The sequence below is a fragment of the Aegilops tauschii genome, chromosome 3, assembly GCF_002575655.3.
Source record: "Aegilops tauschii subsp. strangulata cultivar AL8/78 chromosome 3, Aet v6.0, whole genome shotgun sequence".
Taxonomy (NCBI): Eukaryota; Viridiplantae; Streptophyta; class Magnoliopsida; order Poales; family Poaceae; genus Aegilops; species Aegilops tauschii.
Genome location: NC_053037.3, coordinates 194,967,550 through 194,993,057, shown reverse-complemented (window position 1 = coordinate 194,993,057; position 25,508 = coordinate 194,967,550). Strand labels below are relative to the sequence as shown.

General features: G+C 43.4%; 1 protein-coding gene across 1 annotated transcript; it reads left to right on the top strand.

Moving 5' to 3' along the window:
* The first annotated feature begins 24,098 nt into the window (after window positions 1-24,098).
* LOC109777379 (uncharacterized) lies at window positions 24,099-25,299 on the top strand. Its single transcript, XM_020336023.1, has 2 exons — window positions 24,099-24,382; window positions 24,864-25,299. The coding sequence occupies exons 1-2, from the start codon at window positions 24,099-24,101 to the stop codon at window positions 25,297-25,299; spliced, it is 720 nt and encodes a 239-aa protein (XP_020191612.1).
* Window positions 25,300-25,508: the final 209 nt, after the last annotated feature.

Below are 25,508 nucleotides of genomic sequence, written 5' to 3'. Positions count from 1 at the left end.
TTGTGGCTCGATCCGGCCTCATTGATTTCGGTAACGAGGCACTTCCTCATGTCAACTATCCGCCTGTGCATCTCGTAGCATGTGTACACGCTCTTGGCCGCGAACCTGAGGTGAGGTTCATCCAGTTGCTGCATCCAGGCCCCATGCCAGGATACGGGACTTGTTCTCTTGGCATCCTTTTTCATCTTCTAGTAGTAGGGGTCGATGATGGCCGAGGCGAGTTCAACCAGGGAGTCCTTCTTCATGCTGCATCAGACCCTACAGTACTCACGGATTTCGACAAGGTTCTTGCAGGCCAAGCCCGTAACCCTGAGCGCTTTTACATCGTCGGTGGTTTCCACCGTAGCGAACTTGTAGTCGGTGCTGTTGACAAACTTGGCGAAATGGTCGCAAGGCTCTGTGGCCATGCAGTAGTGGTAGATGAGGACATGATGGCGCATGCACAACTGGGTGACGACAACCTTCTAATCTATGTTGGGATGACCGCCGGTGTACTGGAGATCGATGCCGACCACCTTGTACTTGTCTCGAGCAAGCAACTGCTCAACGGTGTTGATGTAGTCCTCCACCACGACCGGGTCGATGGCGTACACCACCGTGAGATCCATCTGCCTCACGTGGGTCTCGACTTTATGCTCGCCGAACTCCATTGGAGCGCCACCAGATATCCTCTCTGTATGTGTTGTCGTGGGTGTGCTTGTTGTGTTCTGGGGAGAGATCGAACGGTTGAAGAGACTAAGGTTATAATGGCCGCGGGAATTAATGGGGAAGCCGTACGGACTGGAATATCCGCATGCCCGGATGGCAGTTCTAATTTGCAACGCGTAACTCCATCGCGCCGCACGTAACTGCATCGTGGCGACGCGCGCGACACAACCGCATGCTTATGGGCCCCCAACGTGATTGTTCGCAGGCCCCAACCGCTGGTAGAGCGCGTGCACTCGGATCGAGCAGAGCGCTCCACAGCGCCTCAACGGCGAGCAACCATATATACACATATAGCAGTTGAACACGTAAGGAAAAGCTATCCACAAGCCGAGCGCGTGGAGGTACGCGAGTAGAGTGTGCCAACATACAACAGAGTGCGCTGTGGCGCCTAACGGCGAGCACAACACGCTGCGGTGCGTAACGGCGAGCAGAGCACGCCGAGGGACGCGAGCAGAGGCCGACATAGTGATACGTGGAAAATAAGATGAACTGTGCGAGCGATGGCGGAGACATCAAGCACGAATCAGATTAGAGTTGTGTGTGCGATATGTGGCATACAGTTGATCCATCCGAGTTGTTTGTGATGGAATAAGCCGTGTGTGTTGTGGGCAAATGTTTGCTGGTATATAACCGTTTGTGATTGATGAATTCATCACCGACACGTTACCTAGTGTGGTCCGTGTGCGATGTGATATGCTCTGTCTGCAGAACATCTATGCTCTGTGTATAGAAGAACAACATATATATACTTGTAACAAGACATGATTGCAAGACCAAATTAAACATCCAATTACGTTATATAACAAATACCATAAATATTACAAGGTTCAAATTCCAGCATTACAAGGCCCAAATTCAAAGATTACAAGGTTCGAACTATTCAGACACATAAAATTCATCTTCTTCAGAATCTTTTTCATGCATTATTTCTGCGAAAGGATCAGCCACTGAGAAGTCATATAGTGGCTTGATACAGTGACTTCCGAATAATCTATCATATGAGGTTACAAACTGAAATTCAGCTTGTGGAGAGCCTTTTCCATTCACCTGTAGACGCTTGCGCTCTTTAGCAATCCATTCACTTTTGCGCAGTAAATATAGGGCAAACCTCATTACCTTGAGCAACCTTGCTTTCTCAACAAAGAACCTGGCGAATTTAATTTCTGGTGTGGTGCCTCAGTACTCGTTAAAAGTAATTTCTGTGAGATAAAGATCAAGGCATTCAATGGGATTGTTATATTCCCCAACATTTTCTACTTTTCGGCCTGCTAGTATCTGCAAACGAAGACAACATATTAGTGCATAGCTGCAGATTTGAACACTTCGGGCCTCTTTGATTTACAGGATTCCTAAAATACACGAAAATAGTGAAATGCCACCTTTAATATTTCATGATAAACCTCTATCACGAAAGCATGTCGGGCGAAGGAATAAAACCCGTACAACACTAGCATCTAAAAAAAAATATGTATTGAAATCCTCCAAATTTCCTTTAGAAATTATTCTACATTTGTCATTGTAATCATGGGTAAAAGTAACAAAAAATTGAGCTCCATTGTGGTTAACAATTAATAGGAAAGGAGCATCACCTCGATGTATAGCTTCTTCGTGCAAGGAAAGCATCTAAGGAATCTTACAATTTCATCCAGATCGGGGCCGACAGATTGTAGTGCCAAGATCTTCACTGTGCGCAGAGGCCGGGTGAAGCTTGTGGGAATCATTTTGTGGATGACAGGCTAACATATAGATCAACAATAATTAGATAAAATGTGTTGTCCAATAATATATAAGAAGGAGAAGAAGAAGACTGTTGTACCTGAACGGACAATGATCCATTAACAAGTTCGTTCAATTCAGCACACGAATAGCCCAACACTGTCAATTTCGGTGCGTGAATGACCTTGATTCTTGCTGGACCTAATTTATCAAGTACATACAATCTCTTGAGGAAAGGCACATTCTCAATGACAATATCGTGAAACACCTCAACTGACAGCCTTGGGCAGCGCCAGCAATGCACATAAATCGCACGGAGATTCGTCGAGGCGATGTGGAGGCTACTGAACCCATCCATCGCATGAAGACGAAGGTACTCGAGCGCTGTACAACTGACGAGCAGGCACTCCAAATCCTCCTTCGAGATGCATACGGAAATGAGCTCGAGGTGCTTAAGTTTAGGGAGATGAAGAGCGCGCACGGCATCGATCCGGGGGAAAATGCACCGCCTGAATGTAGCACGGCGCAGCGTGGGCGCGAGTTGGAGCACGGACGGCGGCAGCGAGCAAGGACGTCTAGCGTGAAGGCTGAGCTCCTCGAGCCAATCCAGGGCTGGGGATAGGAACCAGTAGTGCTACCTGGGTTTGGTCTTGTTGTGGGGATTGAGCCTGCCGATAGCAAGGTGTCTGACTGGCCTAGGGTGCGTGGTGAGGACGTGCGACAATGCGTCCAGGCGTTGCTGCTCCCCGTTGCAGAACTCGTGGTCGACGATGATGTCTAGGGGGTGGTGTGCCAGAGGGGGCGCCACCGCCGCGAGAGGACAATGGTCCGCACGCCATATTTGATGGGGAGGTGGGATATGATGGTTACCAACATCTCGTCGAGGAGGCTGCTGATGAAGTCCATGTTCGCCGGAGGCTCTTGCGGTTCTGGCTCGACGTGCCCCTGCTTGTTGGCCGGCTCATCCTCCATCTCGCAGCAGGTGGCGATCCTTGGCGACGATGCTTCTAGATGAGAACGGAGGACTGTTCTACGTACCTTCCCGAGGCGGCTGAAACAAAAGTCCAAAACCAGCAATAAGTTGCAGAGCTCGCGGCGTGCGTGGCGGACTGCTCACAGTCGTCCCGCCTGATCAAACAGCTGCCCGCGGTAGTAAATGGTTAGTTGAACGCCCACGGTTGGACTAATATGACCATTTGCGATAATAACGTGGTGGCTATTTGTTAAAAATGCCTAGGGAAATCAATGTATAAAAAGGCGAAACAAACCCTGAGTAATTTCATATGTTTAGCACAGTTGCATGTTGCCTCTGTAAAATAAATAAAGGCGGGAAGATACAACGTATGTCGTTTCGCACACAGATCATGTGACCAAGTTCCCTCTCGAAACCATGAGGCTTCTGGATAGAAGCTCCCGTTTGTATGAAAGAAAATATGGGTCAAAGCCTAGTTTGAAAGGGCATCAATATCTAACTGCTTATTACAGAAGGTACAAAAGCACGATGATTAATTGTTCATCAGGTTTACACAAAATCCAGGTTGAACAGGACAATAACAACGAACTCAACCAAAGTTTTCGGCAGTCACAATCAAATGGATCGATCTGATCCATAAAATCAAGATCCTGGACTAGAAAATCTACTGGTACATGAAGACAAGTTGTTGTAAATAGAAGCCGAGCACGTGCATAAGCCCTTTTGTCCACCTGAAACTTCTTTTTATGCTGTTCAACGTGTCCATTTGTGAGAAAGTTTTTGTTAAAAAACTTAATCCTCATGGACAATAGTATTCTCGCATTCAACAGGAAGAATGTGACAAAGCTAGTGTTTGCATGGTTGGATGCATATCCTTCCAGCGTTATTGTCCTCAAATGAATGTCATGAGAACTGAGAAAATCCCGGTGCTTCTTATGCCACCGATTGTTTATACCTTTTTTCCATGTCCTTTAGCCTAAATACACATGAAGACTGAAAGCAGTTAATGTCTAAAAAATAGTAAAGTTAAACGGTTAGTTCTAGTAAAGTATATCAATGTGCTTGATATCATCACCTCTATATACAAATTCTTCAGACATGGAATGCATCGCAGCAAGCCGATAATCATGTTCAGATCAAAAGACCATGTACTGATATGTAAGGTCTTGACAGAATCCAGCACCATTGATAGGGTACCTGCTACCTCTTGAGCTTGCGTTGGTTTTTCCCTTGAAGAGGAAAGGGGCAACAAAGTAGCATAAGTATTTCCCTCAGTTTTTTAGAACCAAGGTATCAATCCAGTAGGAGACTACACACAAGTCGCCTCGTACCTACACAAACAAATAAGAACCTTTCAACCAACGTGATAAAGGGGTTGTCAATCCCTTCACAGCCACTTGCAAAAGTGAGATCTGATAGAGATAATAAGATAAATATTTTTGGTATATTTATGATATAGACTGAAAGTAAGGAATGCAAAGTAAAAACAGATCAGAAACTTATATGATGGAAAATAGACCCGGGGGCCATAGGTTTCACTTGTGGCTTCTCTCAAGATAGCATAATTTACGGTGGGTGAACGAATTACTGTCGAGCAATTGATAGAAAAGCGCATAGTTATGAGAATATCTAGGCATGATCATGTATATAGGCATCACGTCTGCGACAAGTAGACCGAAACGATTCTGCATCTACTACGATTACTCCACACATCAACCGCCATCCAGCATGCATCTAGAGTATTAAGTTCATAAGGACAGAGTAACCCATTAGGCAAGATGACATGATGTAGAGGGATAAACTCAAGCAATATGATATAAACACCATATTTTCATCCTCGATGGCAATAATACAATACATTCCTTGCTGCCCCTGCTGTCACTGGGAAAGGACACCGCAAGATTGAACCCAAAGCTAAGCACTTCTCCCATTGCAAGAAAGATCAATCTAGTAGGCCAAACCAAACTGATAATTCGAAGAGACTTGCAAAGATAACAAATCATACATAAAAGAATTCAGAGGAGATTCAAATATTGTTCATAGATAATCTTGATCATAAACCCACAATTCATCGGATCTCGACAAACACACCGCAAAAAGAATTACATCGAATAGATCTCCAAGAGAATCGAGGAGAACTTTGTATTGAGATCCAAAGGGAGAGAAGAAGCCATCTAGCTAATAACTATGGACCTGAAGGTCTGTGGTAAACTACTCACAAATCATCGGAGAGGCTATGGTGTTGATGTAGAAGCCCTCCGTGATCGATTCCCCCTCCGGCGGAGCACCGGAAAAGGCCCCAAGATGGGATCTCACGGGTACAGAAGGTTGCGGTGGTGGAAATAGGGTTTCGTGGTGCTCCTTGATGTTTTCGGGGTATATGGGTATATATAGGAGGAAGAAGTAGGTCGGTGGAGCTGCGAGGGGCCCACGAGGGTGGGGGGCGCGCCCAGGGGGGCAGGCGCGCCTCCCTGCCTCGTGGCCTCCTCGCTTCTTTCTTGACGTCCACTCCAAGTCCTCTGGATCATGTTTGTTCCAAAAATAAATCTCCCGAAGGTTTCATTCCGTTTGGACTCCGTTTGACATTGCTTTTCTGCGGAACACCGAAATAGGCAAAAAATAGCAATTTGCACTGGGCCTTCGGTTAATAGGTTAGTCCCAGAAATAATAAAAAAGTGTATCATAAAGCCCATTAAACATCCAAAACAGATAATATAATAGCATGGAACAATCAAAAATTATAGATACGTTGGAGACGTATCAAGCATCCCCAAGCTTAATTCCTGCTCGTCCTCGAGTAGGTAAATGATAAAAACAGAATTTTTGATGTGGAATGCTACCTAGCATATTTCTCAATGTAATTTCCGTTATTGTGGCCTGAATGTTCAGATCCCAAAGATTCAAGAAAAAAGTTTAATATTGACATGAAAATAATAATACTTCAAGCATACTAACAAAGCAATCATTTCTTCTCAAAATAACATGGCCAAACAAAGTTATCCCTACAAAATCATATAGTCTGGCTATGCTCTATCTTCATGACACAAAGTATTTAATCATGCACAACCCCGATGACAAGCCAAGCAATTGTTTCATACTTTTGATGTTCTCAAACTTTTTCAATCTTCACGCAATACATGAGCGTGAGCCATGGACATAGCACTATATGTGGAATAGAATGGTGGTTGTGGAGAAGACAAAAAGGAGAAGATAGTCTCACATCAACTAGGCGTATCAACGGGCTATGGAGATGCCCATGAATAGATATCAATGTGAGTGAGTAGGGATTGCCATGCAACGGATGCACTAGAGCTATAAGTGTATGAAAGCTCAACAAAAGAAACTAAGTGGGTGTGCATCCAACTCGCTTGCTCACGAAGACCTAGAGCATTTTGAGGAAGCCCATCATTGGAATATACAAGCCAAGTTCTATAATGTAAAATTCCCACTAGTATATGAAAGTGACAACATAGGAGACTCTCTATCATGAAGATCATGGTGCTACTTTGAAGCACAAGTGTGGTAAAAGGATAGTAACATTCTCCCTTCTCTCTTTTTCTCTCATTTTTTTTATATTTGGGCCTTTTTCTCTTTTTTTATGGCCTCTTTTTTTTCTTTTTTTTCTTTTCGTCCGGAGTCTCATCCCGACTTGTGGGGGAATCATAGTCTCCATCATCCTTTCCTCACTTGGGACAATGCTCTAATAATGATGGTAATCACACTTTTATTTACTTACAACTCAAAAATTACAACTCAATACTTAGAACAAAATATGACTCTATGTGAATGCCTCCGGCGGTGTACCGAGATATGCAATGAATCAAGAGTGACATGTATGAAAGAATTATAAAGGTGGCTTTGCCACAAATACGATGTCAACTACATGATCATGCAAAGCAATATGACAATGATGAAGCGTGTCATAATAAACGGAACGGTGGTAAGTTGCATGGCAATATATCTCGGAATGGCTATGAAAATGCCATAATCTGTTTTGAGGAAGGTATATGGTGGGTGTATGATACCGGCGAAAGGTGCGCGGTGTTAGAGAGGCTGGCAATGGTGGAAGGGTGAGAGTGCGTATAATCCATGGACTCAACATTAGTCATAAAGAACTCACATAATTATTGCAAAAATCTATTAGTTATCGAAACAAAGTACTACGCGCATGCTCCTAGGGGGATAGATTGGTAGGAAAAGACCATCGCTCATCCCCGACCGCCACTCATAAGGAAGACAATCAATAAATAAATCATGCTCCGACTTCATCACATAACGGTTCACCATACGTGCATGCTACGGGAATCACAAACTTTAGAACAAGTATTTCTAAAATTCACAACTACTTAACTAGCATGACTCTAATATCACCATCTTCATATCTCAAAACAATTATCAAGTATCAAACTTCTCATAGTATTCGATGCACTTTATATGATAGTTTTTATTATACCCGTCTTGGATGCTCATCATATTAGGACTAATTTTATAGCCAAAGCAAACTACCATGCTGTTCTAATAGACTCTCAAAATAATATAAGTGAAGCATGAGAGATCAATAATTTCTATAAAATAAAACCACCACCGTGCTCTAAAAGATATAAGTGAAGCACTAGAGCAAGATTATTTAGCTCAAAAGATATAAGTGAAGAACATAGAGTATTCTAATAAATTCCGATTCATGTGTGTCTCTCCCAAAAGGTGTGTACAGCAAGGATGATTGTGGTAAACTAAAAAGCAAATACTCAAATCATACAAGACGCTCCAAGCAAAACACATATCATGTGGTGAATAAAAATATAGCCTCAAGTAAAGTTACCGATGGACAAAGATGAAAGAGGGGATGCCTTCCGGGGCATCCCCAAGCTTAGGCTTTTGGTTTTACTTGAATTTTACCTTGGGGTGCCTTGGGCATCCCCAAGCTTAGGCTCTTGCCACTCCTTATTCCATAATCCATCAGATCTTTACCCAAAACTTGAAAACTTCACAACACAAAACTTAACAGAAAAATCTCATGAGCTCCGTTAGCGAATGAAAATAAACCAATACTTCAAGGTACTATAATTAACTCATTCTTTATTTATATTGGTTTTAAACCTACTGTATTCAAACTTCTTATGGTTCATACCCTCCGATACTAGCCATAGATTCATCAAAATAAGCAAACAACACGCGAAAAACAGAATCGGTCAAAAACAGAACAGTCTGTAGTAATCTGGATCTAACACAAACTTCTGTAACTCAGAAAAATCTACCAAAATAGGAAGACCTAGATAATTTGTTTAATGATCTACTGCAATTGTAATCAGTATTTTATCACCTTCTGGTGATTTTTAACAATAGTTTTTGTGAGCAAAAAGTTTCTGACTTTTTCAGCAAGATCAAATTACTATCATCCAAGAAGATCCTATCGGCTTTACTTGGCACAAACACTAATTAAAACATAAAACCACATCTAACCAGAGGCTAGATCAATTATTTATTGAATAACAGCAAGGAAAATATTGGGTTGTCTCCCAACAAGTGCTTTTGTTTAAAGCCTTTTAGCTAGGCATTGATAATTTTAATGATGCTCACATGAAAGACAAGAATTGAAGCACAAAGAGAGCATCATAAAACATATGACAAACACAGTTAATTCTAACATACTTCCTATGCATAGGCATCTTATAGGCAAACAAATTATCAAGGCAAGCAAAAACTAGCATATGCAAGGAAGCGGAAAGAAACAATAGCAATCTCAAAATAACGAGAGGTAATTTAGTAACATGAAAATTTCCACAACCATATTTTCCTCTCTCATAATAATTACATGTAGGATCATAAGCAAATTCAACAATATAGCTATCACAAAACATATGCTTAACACGATCCACATGTATGCTAGGTTGACACTCTTCCAAAATAGTGGGATTAACATTAGCTAAAGTCATGACCTCTCCAAACCCACTTTTATCAAAAATTTCATAAGATTGAACATTCTCCAAATATGTGGGATCTAAAGTTGACACTCTTCCAAACCCACTTTCAATATTATTTCAAACACTATTATCAATCTCATATTCATCATGGGGCTTAAATAAATTTTCAAGATCATAAGAAGAATCACCCCAATCTTGATCATTGCAACAAGTAGTAGACATAGCAAAACTAGCATCCCCAAGCTTAGGGTTTTGCATATTATAAGCACAATTGACATTAATAGAATTTATACTATCATCATTGTAATTATGCTTTTTATTCAAAGATCCATCATGAATCACTCCATAAAGTACTTCATCACAATTTTCAGATCCATGAATTTCAAGCAAAACTTCATAAAGATAATCTAGTGCACAAAACTCACTAGCAATTGGTTCATCATAATTGGATCTCTTAAAAAGATTAGCAAGCGGATGAGGATCCATATATCCTAGGTTCTCTGTTTAGCAATAAATAAACAACTATTCCAATCAAACGAGCAAACGAGCCAAGTAAGACATCAAAGCAAACGAAAATACGAATAGAAGAAGGGTGAATAAAACGGCAAGGGCGAAGTGGGGGGAGAGGAAAACGAGAGGCAAATGGCAAATAATGTAATGCGAGGGATAAGAGTTGTGATGGGTACTTGGTATGTCTTGACTTGACTTGGCAACTGCGCCAGATATGGTTAGATGCTGGGAGATCAAATCTTGACTTGGGTTGGCGTAAGCCTCCCCGGCAATGACGCTAGAAATCCTTCTTGCTACCTCTTGAGCTTGCGTTGGTTTTTCCCTTGAAGACGAAAGGGTGATGCAGCAAAGTAGCGTAAGTATTTCCCTCAGTTTTTGAGAGCCAAGGTATCAATCCAGTAGGAGACTACACACAAGTCGCCTCGTACCAACACAAACAAATAAGAACCTTGCAACCAACGCGATAAAGGGGTTGACAATCCCTGCACGGCCACTTGTAAAAGTGAGATCTGATAGAGATAATAAGATATATATTTTTTGGTATTTTTATGATATAGATTGAAAGTAAGGAATGCAAAGTAAAAATAGATCGGAAACTTATATGATGGAAAATAGACCCGGGGCCATAGGTTTCACTAGTGGCTTCTCTCAAGATAACATAATTTAAGGTGGGTGAACGAATTACTGTCGAGCAATTGATAGAAAGGCACATAGTTATGAGAATATCTAGGCATGATCATGTATATAGGCATCACGTCCGCGACAAGTAGACCGAAACGATTCTACATCTACTACTATTACTCCACACATCGACCGCTATCCAACATGCATCTAGAGTATTAAGTTCATAAGAACAGAGTAGCGCATTAGGCAAGATGACATGATGTAGAGGGATAAACTCAAGCAATATGATATAAACCCCATCTTTTTATCCTCGATGGCAATAGTACAATACGTGCCTTGCTGCCCCTGTTGTCACTGGGAAGGACACCGCAAGATTGAACCCAAAGCTAAGCACTTCTCCCTTTGCAAGAAAGATCAATCTAGTAGGCCAAACCAAACTGATAATTCGAAGAGACTTGCAAAGATAACAAATCATACATAAAAGAATTCAGAGGAGATTCAAATATTGTTCATAGATAATCTTGATCATAAACCCACAATTCATCGGATCTCGACAAACACACCGCAAAAAGAATTACATCGAATAGATCTCCAAGAGAATCGAGGAGAACATTGTATTGAGATCCATAGAGAGAGAAGAAGCCATCTAGCTAATAACTATGGACCTGAAGGTCTGTGGTAAACTACTCACACATCATCGGAGAGGCTATGGTAGTGATGTAGAAGCCCTCCGTGATCGATTTCCCCTTCGGCGGAGCGCCGGAAAGGCCCCAAGATGGGATCTCACGGGTACAGAAGGTTGCGGCGGTGGAAATAGGGTTTCGTGGTGCTCCTGGATGTTTTCGGCGTATATGGGTATATATAGGAGGAAGAAGTAGGTCGGTGGAGCTGCGAGGGGCCAACGAGGGTGGGGGGTGCGCCCAGGGGGGTAGGCGCACCTCCCTGCCTCGTGGCCTCCTTGCTTCTTTCTTGACGTCCACTCCAAGTCCTCTGGATCATGTCTGTTCCAAAAATAACTCTCCCGAAGGTTTCATTCCGTCTGGACTCCGTTTGACATTCCTTTTCTGCGAAACACTGAAATAGGCAAAAAAACAACAATTTGCACTGGGCCTTCGGTTAATAGGTTAGTCCCAGAAATAATATAAAAGTGTATAATAAAGCCCATTAAACATCCAAAACAGAGCATAGAACACAATAATATAAAAGTGTATAATAGCATGGAACAATAAAAAATTATAGATACGTTGGAGACGTATCAGTACCCATGGACAAACTCTTCATTGAGCATAGAACACAATATTAGTACCAAAAGCGTACTCCAAGATTATATAAAGATTATGCGCACAAATGAAAAATGCAGCTTATGATTACAAAAGTGTTGATGATATAAAACTTATGCACACAAATGAAAAATGCAGCTTATGATTACAAAAGTGTTGATGATAATATACAGTACCTGAATAAGTGTGGAGCCAACCACCATCTTGTAACCTTCAAATGGATCAGGAATTACACCCAAGGTCTCCAGTTTAGGCGCAGAGACCACAGTTATTTGCGAAGGTGCATGACGATAATCAAGGAGCAGCCTTTGGAGTGAAGGGGCATCTTTGATGATAAGCTCCCCTCCTTTAAAGCAAATTCCAATGCTTACAAGATGAGGCGACTTTATTTGGAGACAAGGAATACTGATTTCTTTTCCAAAAACAAGCAGCAAGCGCTCCAGGGCAGGGCAGCAGGAGTGGATGATGCTATGTAGTGAGGTCTCTGACAGATCGACCACCACAAGCGCGTGTTTTTTTAGAAGTGGGAGTCGAAGCATTTGTACCAGATTGTCTGGTAGATGACACTGGGCCAGGGTTGTGGTGTGGAGAGAGAGGAGGAAAACCATGAGATGGACACTGGTGGTGAGGGCACAGCTACAACGCTTGGTGGGCAGCTATTTGCATAGTAATGGTAGAACTCAAGATCTTGGAGTTTTTCGAATTGACGGGATGTTAGCCAGGCATTCACCGTGCAGGGTATGTGCAGCAAGTAGCATGTCGGGATGCATAGGCGTTGAATGGAGCCCTGGTGGGAGGAGATGATGGCTCTGTGGAGTTCAAAATCATGAATGACAGATAGCTAGGGACAGTCGAGATTAAGAGGTGCGGCGCGCCACTGAGATGCGAGGACCTGTGTGCGGCAGCCATCCTTGGTGGGGAGAAGGAAGATGATCTCCCCAAGGATGGCGTCCGGGAGATCGCTGATGCGGTCCGCCCGATATTCTATGGGTTCCTCAGATCCAGGGGGCGTGGCCGCTTCTGCCCGCGCTGCCGGGTGCCGGATCTACAGCCGCGGCGCCACTGGCCAGAGCCTCATCTTTGTACATAGCAATCTGGAAGAAAAAAAGGCAGAAACTTACATGTAGTACATTCAAAATCAATTCTCAAGATCTGGAAGAAAAATGGGCACAAACATATATGTAGGACATTCAAAATCAATTCTCAAGATCTGGCTATGAATTGTTAGCACGTATGCTAACCCTAGTCAGATTATTAGCAAAAAAATCATTTGTACATAACAAACAATTAATCACTAACCATAGATACCATTAAAACAATTAATACACTACATGGATCGAACGAATCTTACTCTGGTTTCACGGACTGGGTGAACATAACCAAGGGTTTCTGTTCCCAACAAAGGGGGGGGGGACTAACCGGTTTTCCGTCGGAGTCGGAGTCGTTGCCGGAGTAGCTGTGGACCTCCGGCTTCGGCTGGGGAGGCACGACAACGGCGATGAAGTCAAGGTCGCGCTGCTGCCCGCACGAGACCTCGTTGGTGGCGACAGCAACCTCTACACCCATCTTCATGCATTGCGCGGGTGCTTCACCAGCCCCGGCGTTGCCACTCCCACCGATGATGCGCTTCGGCAAAATCCTAATACACTCCATGCGGCGGTGACAACTACGGACGGGGTGTGCGGCTGCCTATCATGGCCAGCAGATCAGGCGCGCCATTAATATGGAGCAGTGGGAGTGAGGTGGGCGGCGGTCAAAGGGCTAGCTTGCCTCCCGGTGAGCCTGTGCAGCAGATTGCTGGCACGCCTACTGTCATTTCACACAGCTACTAGCACGCCCCACGGTGAGTGCATAGCGAACACGCGCATGCCTCGGCCTCACGGTCTGCCTGCTAGCATGCGTCTCGTCAACTCACGCATGCTCGTACAGCACACGGGACGCGTGCACGGCATGTATTATATTTATTTTTCCCTTTTTGATGATTAATTCTACCGCTTTATTGCTTAAACGAAGCACGCCACTTACATTGTTGGTCTAACACACACGGTTCGAATAAAGAGTTCGTTTGCGATATTGGATGATAATTATTTATAATTTCCTGTATGCAAGAAGATTATATCAAAACTTGTCTCAAATTTGAAAATAATAATAATATCACAGTCTATTGGTGTCCATATGACACCATGATGAGTTTCAACTTTGTTTTGGATTTATTGGATTTTAAAATCAAGATTCTCGATGTTAGAAATTTCTTGCATGGGGACTAAACATGCACCCTGGACACATACACATATGGTTTTGCAATCCATTTTCATGCACTATCACGGGTCTCATGTAGATCAAATTTGATTTTTGCACATTTAAATCCCTGGGAAATCAATCAATGTATAAAAAATGGACAAATGTTATCTCATTTTTTCAGTTTCAACACTAAACTCCTTTGGTCGCATACTCGCTGCAGAAAAAGTTTGACATGCATCTTTGGGACACATGCACGCGGTGGTCCTAGGACACTCACTCGCATGGGACCGCGAGGTCGCCGTCCAACACTATGACATGCAATGAGAGAGGTTAATTTGACCAACAAGGATGGTCATTTTTTGGTTTTTGTTATACGTACGATAGGAGTATATATATGGTACACGTTGAAGAGGGTGGCCGGGGGCAATACTACGCGTCATATAGGACACTCACTCATGTGCGATGCTTCCATCCATGGGCCTGCGAGGTTGTCCTCCATCACTTTGACCCAACAAGGAGGTTTCTTTTTGGATTGTGTTGCGGTAGGAGTATATAGTACGCGTCAAAGAGGGGAGGAGGGGACGGGGGCATCACATACTACAAACACATCATGAATCGATCTCGCTCCGTGTGGTACCGCAAAGAAGTTTTGCATATTGGGTATTAAAAACATCAGCAACACATTGGGCCATGTGCAGACGATGGTTGTCACTCATTCGCCTGCGACTCTTCCCTCCATGGGCCCGCGAGGTCGTCGTCCATCTAATATATGACACAATAAGAAAGGTAATTTGATGAACAAGGAGGATTATTTTCGGGTTGTGTTATGGTACGTAGGAATATATATTACGCGTCGAAGAGGGGAGGGGGCAAACATATATATACTATGTGTCATGAACCTCGGTTCATGTGGGGGACTTAAAGGTTTCCGAGACAGGTGGCGCATCAAAGTTCTGTATATATATTAGCTATTCAAACATCACAACCACACATCTCCATACATGTGTTTGGCCACAAGCAAGCGATGGCGGTTTTCCTCTATCAGTCACTCATGGGGTTATCAGCGAGATGCTTCGTCCAATCTCTGTGTGACCGCTTCGTCAATCACTTTGGCCAATAGCGATAAAGGTTAATTTGACTTATAATTAGGAGGGGATTAAATTTTGGTTCGTCTTATACGGTTCGGTACATGCAACTATACTCCGCGTGCAGGTGTACGCATGAATCCCTCCCACCAGGTCGAAGTGGGGGGGGGGGGACGAGCATGCGGCGCATCATGAACCAGATCTGTGTCGGGACTGTGTGTTTTTCGACGCATGTATGCGCCACATCAAAATGTTGTGCTTTTGGTATTCAAACATATATGCAGGCATCACGCATGTCCATACATATGTTTGGGGCACATATATACATGCAGTGGTTGTCTTTGGACACTCTCCCTCGCTTGGTTATCATCGACGGCCTATATATTCGTGGGCCCGCGTGGACGTCGATCACTTCGACCAACAACGTGAGAGAGGTTACCATGGTGGATTCTTCTTCTCTTGGTTCACGTTACCGTATAGTCGTACGTCGATCATGGTGAGATTCGAGACCTAAGTTCGAGGGCTCGCATACACATGAATCCCTATATATATACATATATATAGGGTAGGTCTATTATGATAACACCCCTTAAGAGTCTCATTCTAATAACACCTGCCTTATACTACACACCCCCCACCAGATCGACGCCGCCCCTCCCCTCCCCGCCTACTACCGCGGCAGTGGCCTGGGAGTGCCGCCGCCCCTCCCCTCCCGGCTTTCTTCCGCGGCAGCGGTCTGGGAGCACCACCGCCCCTCTACTCCCGGCCTTCTTCCGCGGCGGCGGCCTGGGAGCGATGCCGCCCCTCCCCTCCCTGCTTTCTCCCGCGGCGGCGGCCTGGGAGCGCCACCGCCCCTCCCCTCCCGGCCTTCCTCCGCGGTGGAGGCTGACAACGACGCCGCCCCTCCGCTCCCGGCGTTCTTCCGCGGTAGCGGCCAAGCAGCAACGCCGCCCGTCGCCTCTCGGCCTTCTTCCGCGGCAGCACCCGAGCAACACCTCCCCCGCTAGTATATCGGCCTTCTTCCGCGGCAGCAGCTCGGTAGCGCCGCCGCTGAACTCCTCCGGGCCTTCAATTACCTGTACATCATCAGATGTGGATTGGTGCTGCCTCGACATCAAACCAGTTCGAGCAAGGAGGACTGTGCGCAAGGTTCCTTCATCGACGACAGCTTCTTGGAATAAGTCTGCAACAACCTTCAGAGCAAATCCTCCGTCACCACTCACCTTGAGCAACGTCCAAACTGCTCCTTAACTTCTGAAGGGCAAGTGGACTGCACGGGTGAACGCAAACGTTCTGCAGGCGGACGAGAAGGGAACTTCTTCCTGCAAACGCAAGAAAGCACTGCAACACAAGGTAAGCAGTACACTCCCTCAACTATCTCAGTTTACTTATTCCATACAAAGCAGTACAGTATGCCTCCAAAAATGATGCAGTGTGGTTGCTTCATTTTGTCGTGGGAAAAAATGCAGTGCACTTGCTCAGTTATGCAGTACGCTTCCTCGGTTATGCAGTACGCTTGTATAGGTTCATTACGGACAACGATGTAGTGCGGTTGCTTTAGTTCACCTTGCGGGGTGATGCAGTCAGCGTGCATTAGTTCGTATCACCCTTTCAAAACATTGCAGTTAGCATGACTCAGTTCATTTAACCTGACAATGCAGCTCGGTCATTTTGTGCAGGAAATGACGTTCAACAAATACAAAATGCCACGCATAATTGACAACTATCCTCCCAGATACACTACATAAGTTGTGTCGGTGGCATATCATGAAGAAGTACAAAGACCACCTCGCCTTGCTGTATAAGGCGCATGAGAAACTCAAGGATGACCTCAATGCAGTGCTGAACCATCCACTAATGCCATCAGAATTTGAACGAGCATGGAAGGACCTCATTCAGAAATACAACTTGCAAAACAACGAAGTGATGAATTTGCTGCGGGATGACAGGCACGAGTGGATCTCGGCTTACTACAAGGAATTTTTCTGTGCTCGGATGACTTCCACGCGAGAAGCGAGAGCATGAACCGCATACTGAAGAAAAACTTTGTCAAAGAGAAGCATGATCTCCATCTGTTTGCTCAGCAGGTGGACAAGTGCATTCAGACCAGGAAGGCCGTTGAGCACGCAGAGACAGTAGCAAATGAGGTAAAAAAATGTCCATCAAAAAATGCTAAAATGTAACTACAAAAGCAAAAAAAATTCATTTCTCTCGTTCGTAACAGTGCATTTCTGATCATGCAGTCAGAGGTAAAGACAACAACCCAGTGGGTTCGAAGTTCAGCTATCAAAATTGTATACAAGGGTAGTGTTTGCAGATTTCAAAGAAACACTCTACCGTAGCACTGCATTCAGAACAGAACGGTGCCCTGATAACCCGACAAAGTATCTCGTACACCACTACAACAGATCGGATGCATTCGACTGGGCAAGGCATAATTTCCAAGTGGTCGCCGATGAACAGAAAGGTGTCTACGAATGTGAGTGCAAACTCTGGACACACACAGGTGCGACTCGCTAGCACAAAAATCCTAATTTCTGATAGTCATGCACGAAAGCTCACTTACTGAACTTTAAAAGTCCACATGCATGAGTAATTCACAAAACCAAGTGAAGTTCACTTCCTTAAAATGAACAAATAATGAAAAAATGTGTTTATTAATTTCATGCAGCTCACTTACAAAACAAAGAAATCATGTGTTGTCTGCAGGGCTCTTTTGCATCCATGTGTTATGCATGCTTTCTCATTTGAGAGTACTCAAGATTCCTGAGGTGTACATCATGAAAAGGTACACCCAGAATGCAAGATCAAATGCAATGTTTGACAGAAGAGACTACGAACAAACAACACCAGATGGAAGCTCGCTTTGCCGTAGAAAATTTCTGACAGAAACAACAATGGACCTTGCAAACAGAGCGACAAGGTCCGACGTTGGGTGCCACAGAGCGTTGTCTGGTATGAGGGCACTGATCGAGGAAGTTGATGTGCTCAACGAAGAAGAAGAAGAAGCAGCAAAACTAAAGCAAGCAGAGAAATCCCAGCATGACAATAATGCCGAGCAAGTAGAAAATACCGAACACAGCGCAACTGGTGCTATAAAAAAGAAACAATTCTTCCACCTCCTGTTTCAAACACAAGAGGAAGGAAGAAAGGGGGCGACACAACCTAGAAAAAGGTTGCATGCAAGGAGAAAAATGATGACAAAAACAGTAAGCCACAACCTGAGCTGGACAGTGATGGTCACCCACTAGGAATAAGAAGATGCAAGACATGTAATGAAATCAGCGGCCACAATTCCAGGACATGTAGAAAAAGACATGAACAAGAAAACCGAGGACATAGCGATGCACAACCAAACAAAAATTCCACTCACAACACTAAGAAATGGACAAAACCGAGACGTTGCAGCATCTGCAAAAAGAGGAAGAGACACAATTCAAGAACCTTCCCCAAAAGAACAAGATCAGAAAATGAGGAAGACAAAGAAGATGAAATCACAGAAGAAGATGGTGACACAACTGAAGAAGAAATGGCTTATGAACAAGTAGATAAAGAAGAGGAGGATGAAGAAGAAGACAACAAAGAGGACGAAGAACATGTAGAAACTGAAGAAAGAGAGGCTTATGAAGAAGCAGATGAAGAAGAGAAGGAAGAGGACGAAGAAAACGATGAACCAATGCCCACAAGACCACCAAACAGAAGACATAAAACACAAGGGAATGCTGCTGTATAGTAACAACCGAGAACGACACCGCGTACAAAAAACAGGTAGGAGCAAAGAAGGATGAAGTTCACAGCACTGGAAAACAAAAGCCGCCATCAACCAGCACGTGAGGAGCAAAGAAGGATGCAGTTCACAACGCTGGAAAACAAAAGCCGCCATCAACCATCAGGCGAGGAGCAAAGAAGGATGCAGTTCACAGCGCTAGAAAACAAAAGCCGCCATCAACCAGCACGCGAGGAGCAACAAACACAATGGTGCAAAGACAAGAACCAGCAACACCGCCACGGAAAACAAAAGAAAGTGCGACATTAGACACGCTCCAGTCACCGCGAAGAAGCAACAAGTTAACGACCAAATAGATGAACTTCAATAAATTAATCATATACATAGCAGTTTGCTTATCTGTACAACTTATGTATCAGTTTAAATTTTGTGTAAACACAAATTTCCCGCTGACTATGAGTTATTCAAGTAAATCATGTCAAGAGAAATGATGTATAGAGTATACTGATACGTCTCCAACGTATCTATAATTTTTTATTGTTCCATGCTGTTTTATTATCAATCTTGGATGTTTTATAATCATTTTATAGTCATTTTATATCATTTTCTGGTACTAACCTATTGACATAGTGCCAAGTGCCAGTTGCTGTTTTTTCCATGTTTTTTTACATCGCCGGAAATCAATATCAAACGGAGTCCAAATGCCACGAAACTTCACGGAGATTTTTTATGGACCAGAAGGAAGATGTTGGGCCCTGGTTGCACCTGGGGGGAGTCCCGACGCCAGGAGGCCCAGGCGCGCCCTGGTGGGTTGTGCCCACCTTGGGTGCCCCCCGGACCGCCTCTTTTCTCTATAAATACCCCAATATTCCAGAAACCCTATGAGCATCAACGAAATATTCATCCAGCCGCCGTAGAGTCCAGAACCACCAGGTCCAATCTAGACACCATCACGGAGGGGTTCACCACTTCCATTGGTGCCTCTCCGATGATGCGTGAGTAGTTCTTTGTAGACCTTCAGGTCCATAGTTAGTAGCTAGATGGCTTCCTCTCTCTCGCTGTATTCTCAATACAATGGTCTCTTGGAGATCCATATGATGTAACTCGTTTTGCGGTGTGTTTGTTGGGATCTGATGAACTTCGAGTTTATGATCAGTTATATCTTTTTATATCCATGAAAGTTATTTGAGTTTCTTTGATCTCTTATATGCATGATCTCTTATAGCCTCGTATTTCTTCTTCGATATTTGGGTTTTGTTTGGCCAACTTGATCTATTTATCTTGCAATGGAAGAGGTGCCCGGTAGTGGGTTCGATCTTACGGTGGTTGATCCCAGTGACAGAAAGGGAACCGGCACGTATGTATCGTTGCTACTAAGGATAGAAAGACGAGATCCCTATCTGCCGCAATAGATAATGGATCTTGTCTACGTCATGTCATCGTTCTTATTGAATTACTCCATTTTTCCATGAACGTAATACACTAGATGCATGCTGGATAGCGGTCGATGTGTGGAGTAATAGTAGTAGATGCAGGCAGGAGTCGGTCTACTAATCTTGGACGTGATGCCTATGTAATGATCACTGCCTGCATATCCTCATAATTATTTGAAGTTCTATCAATTGCCCAACAGTAATTTGTTATTTTCTCGAGAGAAGCCACTAGTGAAGCCTTCGGCCCCCGGGTCTTCTTTCTCATATATTTGCCTTGCGGTCTACTTTTCCTTTGCGTTTTTATTTAGATCTATTAATCCAAAAATACAAAAATACCTTGCTGCGTTTGATCTTTATTTATTTTATATGGCGTTCGATCTATCAATCTACTACAATTTACCTCACGTCCGTTTGCCTATCTTGAGGCGCCGTACCCCGGAAGGGACTGACAACCCCTTTAACTCGTCGGGTTGCGAGGTGTTGTTGTTTGTGTGCAGGTGCTACTTACGTTGTGTTGCTTGGTTCTCCTACTAGTTTGATACCTTGGTTTCATCACTAAGGGAAATACCTACCGTCGCTGTGCTACATCATCCCTCCCTCTCCGGGGAAATACCGACGTAGTTGCTGCACCCATCATATACCATATATATAGCAGTCTAGAGTAAACATTGACACATTATGATCCACAACCCATGAAAAAATGCAGTTAGCTCACTGGCAACACGAAGTTCTGAATAATAATTCAAGCCGTTCAGATCACAAAAGTACTTATTACAAAACACATGAAAAGATGTAGCATTCGACACGCAAAAGTACTTATTACAAATCAACCTCATAACCTTAACCAATCACGTCAAACGTGATTCTAACCATACGATCCTCGAGTTCAAAGAAGTTGAGGACAACAACTTGCTCAGACTTCAGGTCACTATCAATGACAAATTCCTTCCAGCCTTTCTGTAAACAGCTGCCCGTCAACGCCTACACGGTACGTGGCTGGATCCAAGTGTCCATTACCAAGAACAACTTGGTGAATTCCCTTCTTCTTGAGCCGGAGATACCTAACAGCTCGTTGGGGGATTTTCTGCAAAAGAAAAATAAAACTGTTTGGCAACGATACTAGCAGTACAATTCTCATACTTTGCACAGACCAGTAAAAATCTACACACAGTACAGACACAAGCTAGATGAAGTGCACAACAGTCCAAAAAGCAGTACCGATTAAACACAATCTAATATGCAATAAGGAACTTGCAAACATGCAGTACGCTTCTAACTATCATGCAGTTCTTGAGACTAGCTGCATGTAGTACACACCGTACAAGAGGCGAAAATTGTGGAAACTAGTAGTGCTCATCTAATATCTAAGCAGTTCACATATTGTAACCATGCAAACTAAAAAACGAGCTCCATGCACACAAGCAAAAAAAATAAAAACAAGATATAAGTACACAGTGCAGTACACTTCAATAAAACGAAATAAGTGCGTTCCTAAAATACTAGAAGTTCAGACTAGTATGTAATTACACAAAAAATAGAAAACACAAAGAAAAAATCAGATCAAGCGAAAAATAACATCTTGTAGTGAGTCTCCACATCTGTTGGTGTAAGCTGATGGACAAAAGTACTTGTGCGGCCAAGGCCACGGCGAAGCAGGGCAGTATAGAATGCAGCAACGTTGATGTGGCCCATATCCAATCCTTCCGTGAATATTGTGCCATATGCAAGCTGCTCCGCTCGCCTAGTTCGGCACAAGACCTTGGTCCCACGACGAGCACGACGGGCCTGCGAGCAAGCTGAGCAATCGCAGTGCGTTGGCTCACCACAACAATGGCCGCAACAGGAGAGATTCACGCAGGGGCCTGGAGCCATCGCAACAAAAACCTTGAAAATTAAAAAAATAAAGAGAGGCTGGAGAAAGGAGAGAAGGTGCGGCTAGAGGAGAAATGAACTACAAAGGAAGGGTAGAAGTTGGCCTACATTTATAGAAGAGGAATGCAAAATGGTCAAAACTGAAAATTAAAGGGGAGTTAATGAAAATTATGTTACCAAGAATGAAGGACAATCAATGAAGGCTTATGTTACCAAAGAAAAAGGACCCAAAAAAGGTGTACTTTGACTGCAGCACTTCCCATGAACTAACCGCAGATCACTAAATAATTATTTCTAAAAAATTATAAGCCGCAGACCATTCTAAATAAAAGTGAATGCAGTTCTCCAAAGTAATATCATGAAGTTCACAATATGGGTGCATGAAGTGCAGTACATGATCAAAATGAAGCACGAGAGAAGCACTTTCGCGCAGTGCACAACGCAGAATTAGTGCACCTGATGCAGTCCTTAAATGTAAGTCATGCTGTCCGCAGCGTTGGTACAAGCAGTCACAACTTTGGCACAAAAAAGGATGCACGCAGTGCAAAATGTGTACACCTGCAGCACAGGACTATGACGAATGCAGTGCACATAGACCCAACAAAGCAGTGCACACCCGTACACTAGAAAAAAGAATACGTAAGAGGAAAAACAGTAAAGAAAAATGCGACCAGCATGCAGTGCACAAAAATGTAGCGCAAAAATGTGTATTGCGGAATGTGTGCACATGCAGTACAGAAACCTGATGAATGCAGTGCAAAATGATTTACTAAGAGAGAAAATATAAAAAACATTGACCACCCAGGTGCAACCGGACCCAACCAGTCTCATAGTAGGTCTACGCCCACAGCAGGCGAGTCATTCTGAGCCATGATGCATGGGGCCGGGCACACATGGGCCCACAGGTCAGAGAGCATAGAGCAGCGAGCGTCGTGTATAAGCGCCAAAGTAAGTAACCAGAGGAGTTCGACACGGATGCCTCGCCAGCGCTTATAAATAGGTCGAGCGTGCCCTCCGCGGGCGAGGTGGGACTAAACGTTATGGCACACAAACATCGCGCCGGGAACCAGCCGTGCTGACAGGCCGACTTGGGCCAAATACGTCTTCACTCCCCAAACACGGGCCCAACACGCTAGAGTAGTTAAAATAACACGGTCCACTAAAAAAACAATAAGTACAAAACTAAAACATCAAAGAAAAATGAGAAACATTTTTTAAATGAATAACAACAACAAAAAATGTGCCTGGGTACTACCAGAAACTATAGTTTGCTCTAATAAATAAAATGCAGGAAGCCTGAAGTCAACGTAAAAATGCAGTCCGCGACGTATAACAATGCAGTTCGTCATGTGGAAGCACAAAGTATTCTTATTTCTGAATTGCAGTTATCTTTCTACTGCATTGCAGTATGACTAAAACGAAGAATGCAGCCCTGTTAGTTAAGCAAAGCAGTCCAATACCCCTACCACACTACCCTCCATCCACACAAAAGCTGCATCACCATCACATATAAAAAAAGAGAAAAAAGAAAGAACTCCATCAAAAAACTAAATGTGCGTACATCTGTATGAATCCTGATCCGATATAATTCAGTATACGAAGAATACATTTCACTTGCATGCAGTACACTATGTGGACATATGCAGTTCTGTCGTGATAGTGAAGAAGTGCACTTACTAGGAAAATTCACTGAAAACACAATCATCACATTTTGTGACAGTTGCGTGCATACCTGAACTTGTCACGAAAAAAGAGGCGACGACGTTCTGGATTTCCAACGCACTAAGATAGCCTCCTCATAGCAGAACCTCTCTGCAGTTGCCACGTAACTAAAAACACAGCCCACCATGCTACCACCCCGCTCCACCACTCCCACGTCCTGTCACGGAGAGCAGAGGATAAAACACAACTGCTTCGTCCCCCCAAAAACTCCATTGCATCTTCTTTGCCACACTTCCTTTCACTAACCTCCCTCTCCAGAACAAACACGAGAGAGAAGAGGAGAGTCATGGCAGATGCACCTCTATACAAGCAGCGCCGCAGGTACACCAGGGAGCTCCACGACGTCAACCTCCACGGCAACCACAAGCTTCACGTCATTTGCACAAGCAAGGGTGAAAACGTGGACAAGATGCTATCCATGCTCAAGAGGAAGCTTGGTGGAATGCCCGTCAAACTAGTCGGCGTTGATGTCGAGTACACGCAGTATGTGAAGCCACAGCGGGCAGCCGTGCTCCAGCTATGCGTAGAAAAAGAATGCCTTGTCTACCACATCTCTGGAGCTAAAGAAAGGTTAGAATAACTATCAATATGTACTATTGCTTGTCAATATTGATTTTAAATTTTCTTCATCGCAATTGCCATTATTTAATCTTTGGTTCTCATTTTTAAAAAGCATGGGATAGGAATTCATTGACAGTTTTCATCTAGCTCCATGTAACTCATGTGTTCAATTCTTGAATTATATTGTCTAGCGATACACACAGTTTCATTTTGTTTTACCAAATACAAATTATTTGCCTGAACAATAGAAAACTGCACCATTACTATATAAAACATGTATGAAATTCAATTCAAGAATACAAACATGCACAAACATGCATTGTTTATGCAATCTATTATCAGATTTACTAGTTATGCTGTACAAAGTATTAGCAGCTACTCACTGCAATAGATTCATGTATTCATATTGCACTTCAGTTTCAGAAAAAACAAAAAAACATTGGTGGTTCTAGAAAATAAACTATATTTAGTCTATACAAACATCTTGCAGGCCAATGGAACTAGACAAATTCCTCATGAATGGTGAGTACACCTTCGTCGGATTCACCATTGAAGGAGACAAAAGCAAGCTGAAACTATCTGGCTTGGAGATCAACTCCGACAACTACATTGATATTCAGGTGGAATGGAGAGACCCATACAATAAAAAGGAGTTTGACTCTTTGGCTTATGTTGCCGGCAGGATGATAGACATTCACTACCATGACATGAAGAAAAAAATTAACCGCAAGGAGGACCATACTCTGTGGGGATTTTGCCCGCTGCCAGACAAGCTTATCAAGTATGCAACAATAGATGCATTCGCAACATATGAGTCATGGAGAATCATCTACGGTGTCATAATGGGACTGGACAGGGCAAAAAGAGAAAGAGAAGCAAAGAAGAAGAAGAAGAACAAGGCTATGTTTAGTTTCATTTTAATTTAGTGGTTGTGTTGTTCCTTGTTTCATGTCAGCAAGGTTTTGATTATGTCCGTTGCTTCATATCGAACGTTTCTTTTGTAAAAACAATGTCGTCTTAGAATTATCATCAAATTTTCTTTATGTTGTTTGCTTATGTATCGTTAGTTTGCTTGTGATCATTTGCTTTTGATGAACTTAGTTTGCTTGTCATGGAGAATCGCTTGTAACTTAGT